The sequence below is a fragment of the Lipotes vexillifer genome, unplaced genomic scaffold (assembly GCF_000442215.2).
Source record: "Lipotes vexillifer unplaced genomic scaffold, Lipotes_vexillifer_v1.1 scaffold126, whole genome shotgun sequence".
Classification (NCBI taxonomy): domain Eukaryota; kingdom Metazoa; phylum Chordata; class Mammalia; order Artiodactyla; family Lipotidae; genus Lipotes; species Lipotes vexillifer.
In genome coordinates this window covers 1,087,324-1,091,767 of record NW_006778324.1, presented here as the reverse complement: position 1 = coordinate 1,091,767, position 4,444 = coordinate 1,087,324, and the positions used below count along the sequence as shown (strand labels likewise).

At 58.2% G+C, this 4,444-nt stretch overlaps 1 protein-coding gene across 3 annotated transcripts in view; it reads left to right on the top strand.

The window, feature by feature from the left end:
• The first annotated feature begins 875 nt into the window (after positions 1-875).
• SLC13A5 (solute carrier family 13 member 5) overlaps positions 876-4,444 on the top strand; it is a 24,097-nt gene continuing 20,528 nt past the window's right edge. For all 3 annotated transcript variants that reach the window (XM_007451597.1, XM_007451598.1, XM_007451596.1), the window contains exon 1: positions 876-1,055. In XM_007451597.1, coding sequence (XP_007451659.1) covers positions 954-1,055 — 102 coding nt within the window. In that variant the 5' untranslated portion in view covers positions 876-953. The remainder of the gene's footprint in view (positions 1,056-4,444) is intronic.

Here is a 4,444-nt window from a genome sequence, read left to right as displayed (position 1 = left end):
ACAGAATAGGTGCTCAGTACTTGTCCGCAGGAGGCGGGCCGAGTGAATGCACGACCCTCTCAGGGCAGCCTTGGTTAAGACCCTTCCTCTTGGGACCCTCGTTTCCCCTGTAGAATGGCAGTAGCTGCCGCTGTCAGGCGGGCTCAGTCCGCCTTCCGCGCACGCAGTGCCAGCAGGGCGTCGGCGGGCTGCGCCAGTGTCCGCTGGAGGGCGAAAGCACGCCGGGCTGCGGAGGACGGTGGCCTCACCTCCTCCGCGATCGCTGGAGAGTGCCCGGGATGCGCTGGGTGGGAGAGGGCGCGCTGGGGACGAGTCCCGTGCCCAGAGCAGCGCAGACACTGCAGGGAAGCTGAGGGTGAGGGCGGGGGGCGGGAGGGGAGGCCCGCGGAGCAGACGGCGCTGGGCGCGCGGTGGGTCGCTGCGGGAGACCCCTCCGGGGCGAGAGTGGGAGGGGCAGGAGTAACCAGGTGAAAAGGAGGGAGAGGTTGGGGAGACGGATCCGAAAGACTCAGAAACCGCTAGGGACTTTCACCTGGGACCCCGGCGGGGCCCAGGAAGGGCAGGTGCGGATGCAGAGGGGGCGCCGTACGCCTAAGCCAGCAGACTGAATGATCAATCACTCCTGCTTGGCCGTCCGCGGGAGCCTGCCTAGGGCACCGCAGAAAAGTCTCGGAGAGCCAGGAGGTGCCAGGGCCCAGACCACTCCTGAAGGGCCCGCCCGAAACGCTGGAGTCCGTGGGCGCCGCCCGCCTCCGCCCGGAGGCAGAGTTGGGGGCAGGCTTGTCCCACCGACCCCGCGGGATTGGCCCCGCCCCGGGGCCGCGGGGAGGCCCCACCATGGGAGGCGGAGTTCCCGCCGCCCCCTCCAACCCCCTGGACTGCGGCCCCTTCTTAAGCCCGTGAAGCTACTGGCTGCCCCTCTCTCGCCTCTCCCGCCAGACTCCCGCTCCGCGATGGCCTCCGCACTGAGCTATGTCTCCAAGTTCAAGTCCTTCGTGATCTTGTTCGTCACCCCGATTCTGCTGCTGCCACTCATCATTCTGATGCCTGCCAAGGTCAGTTGCGTCTCTGGGCAGCCCCTTGGATTCTGGGCGCCGGGTGCCCAGCAGCGGGCACCGAACCCGGGAGCATTAGGTGGAGCGCACGGATTCCCGGGGGCGGGCACGGCTCCCCTGGGGCACGGAGGCTCAGGAGCTCCGGGTGCTATGGGAGGTGCCCTGCAAATAATCCTGACAGGCATGGATCTTGGGGTTCACAGATCCCGGGGCGCAAGAACTGTTTTGGCAAGCACAGAAACCCAGAAGTTAGCACCGATCTTGGCCACACAGCCCCTCTCTAGGCTCAGAATCTCCCCAGAGTGCATAACCCGGTCCCCAGGCCCCCCAAATGCCACCTGTACCAAGAGGGAGACTGGGGGCTTGTCTTTCCCTTCTTTCTCCTGTCTCCTCCCTTGGGGAGTGGGGACTTCCCAGCTGTAGGTGGCTTCCGAGGCCAGTCGGGGACCTACACGGAAAGATCATCACCTAAGTGAACCCTGAGTGCCATCTGTGTCCCTCTCTGGCCCTCCTTTGAGCCTCGGTTTCCCTGTCTATGATCCACATTTCTTTCCAGCTCTGAAGCCTGGGCAGCCACAGCTGAGTCAGAAACCTGCTCCCAGCTGAAAGGCAGGTCAGGTCCACCTGCTTTTGCTCACCGCCTGCTGTGGCGGCAGCAGGAGGCGGGACACGGTCCCAGAGCTCACGCCTTGGGTGGCACGACGCAGGGTCTCTGGGAAGCCGTGTCCCAAGCCCTGGCCTCCTGGCGCTCCCAGGAGGGAAGCGGAGAATGAATGGCCTTGGCCACAGGGTGGGGGCGGTGCGGGGAGCCCGGGCCCAGGCCCTGCTGGGCAGTGCGAGGCCTGTTTGGCAGAGACTCGAGCCCTTTGAAGGCTTTGGCTGCTGGCTGCTCCTTCCTCATTCCCTCTTTCCACCTTTCACTCTCAGCCCAGACAGGAAACCTCAGCTCCCCCCAGCCCAAGCAGGTTTGGGAAACGGAGGAGCTCTTTAGGGGATGTTCTGAGGGCAGTCCTAGAGGAATGGGGCTGTACTGGGGTATCGGGGAAGCCAATCTTTGAGAGAACTGGACTTCCACTTTTCACCCATCCTTGTGATTTTACTATTATCATTATTACTTTTAAAAATTTATTTATTTTATTTTTGGCTGCGTTGGGTCTTTGTTGCTACACGCAGGCTTTTTCTAGTTGAGGCGAGCGGGGGCTACTCTGCGTTGCGGTGGCGGGCTTCTCATTGCGGTGGCTTCTCTTGTTGCGGAGCACGGGCTCTAGGCACGCGGGCTTCAGTAGTTGTGGTTTGTGGGCTCTAGAACACAGGCTCAGTAGTTGTGGCGCACGGGCTTAGTTGCTCCGCGGCATGTGGGATCTTCCTGGACCAGGGCTCGAACCCGTGTCCCCTGCACTGGCAGATGGATTCTTAACCACTGCGCCACCAGGGAAGCCCCATCCTTGTGATTTTAGCCAAGCCCCTGCGTTCTCTGGGCCTTGGTGTTCTCGTCTGTATGATGGGGCAAGGTGGTTTGGTTGTTGACATTTTATGGCTTTAGGTGCCAAAAGAGATTATGCTGGTTCCTAGGATGGGGGAGGGTGAGGCTGGGAGGAGCCCTTGCGTGGGCTGAACCCAGACCCTGGATGGGCCAAGGACAGCAGATCCAACTAGAGTGGTTCTTTAGTTTCCACACCAACTGTGATCGGCCATATTTCCTCTGTAGAAAAAGATTTGGGGCTGTTATCATCTGTGGGAGGGAGCCAGGCAGGAGAGCTGTGATTTTAGTTCTGCTGGTGGGGAGTGATGTTCCCTGGACGTCAATTATAGTAGCTTTGCTGACCTTCCTGCTCCGGAAGAGTATGACTGAGACCCCACATCCCCCCACACACAGGTGGCCCTGAGCTGGGACCCCCAACTCAGGCTGTGAGTGCATGTCATTGAGCTGCCCTGGGAGTGAGAATCAGGTGAGGGAAGAGGAGGTATCAGTAAAGGTCGTTTCAGGGGCTGACTTCATGTGCTTTCTGTCCCAGTGGTGCGGGTGACTGGGAGCCAGAGCCCTGTCTGCTTGTTTTCTCCCTGTGTGCTTCTGTTTTGGTTACCACTGAAGAGCTCCCCGTCCCCACACACGGCCACAGAGTTTGCAGGGAAACCCAGAGCAGCGGGGAAGCTGGAGAGAACTTGGCAGCCTGGGCGGCACTGTCCAAGCGGGGCGGTGACTCCCAGGGCATGTCACCCTCTGCCAGTGCCCGGGCCCCTCTCTTGCAGGCTTTCTCCTTTTCCTTTTCTCCTGCACCTTGCTTCCTTCCTGTCTTCATCTCTGCTCCACTTTTCTGCCTGTTCTCTGGGTTCTTTCTTTTTTAAAAAATAGCTTTTTATTAAATAAAAAAAGATTCATGGTGTTATTAAAGTTGTGTGAAAATTCTTATTTTTAAAGTCTGTGAAGTATAAAGTAAAAATGAAAAGACTTTCAAATCCCATAAGACACACACACAGTATGTTCTCTTAGCTACAATTTTCCATTAAGCACTATGTCATGGACGCCCTTATTTGTTAATAATTAGGTAAATAATGAGCCATGGTTTTCTTCAGTTGTGCACTTAACGTAGTTTTTGAGCCCCACTATGTGCTGTCCACTGTGCTGGGTGTGGACTTTTAAATCCCACTGTCCACTGTGAGCTCAGCTTGAAGTGCTCCTCTGGCCACATTCTCAGCTGCAGGGAAGGCTCTGAGCTGACTAGGAACTGGGCTCCCATCTGCAGGTAGAATCCATCTCATTCTGCACGGTGACCAACCCCTCCTCAGGCTTCCCTAAGGTCGCCTGTCCTATTCTGCTCTCTCCACAACACTCTGGGAGCATTCTAGACGAGGAAGGGTCAAGTTTGCTGACTGGCAGTATTCAGGGATGGGGCACCTCCTGGGCCTCCTGATAGGCGCATGGAGGTGAAAGGGCAGTTAGCCTGTGTCTTTTCTGTTGGTTACTTCTGGCGCCTCTAGGAACTGTCCCGGGAAAACTGGTTACACATGTCACCTGCCGCTTCTAAGTTCAGATAATAAAAAAATCACTTTCTGTGTGCCATATGTTAAGAATGGGTACTTTTAAATCCTCGATTTACAGGTGAGGACATGAAACAAGCAGGGGGAGGGGCCAGGGTTAGGAGTGGGAGGAGTATTTTATCAAAGACATTGTTGGGAATTGTTCTCACATGATGATACGAAGGAGAGCGGGCTTCCCTGGTGGCGCAGTGGTTGCGAGTCCGCCTGCCGATGCGGGGGACACGGGTTCGTGCCCCGGTCCGGGAAGATCCCACATGCCGCGGAGCGGCTGGGCCCGTGAGCCGTGGCCCCTGAGCCTGCGCGTCTGGAGCCTGTGCTCCGCAACGGGAGAGGCCGCGGCGGTGAGAGGC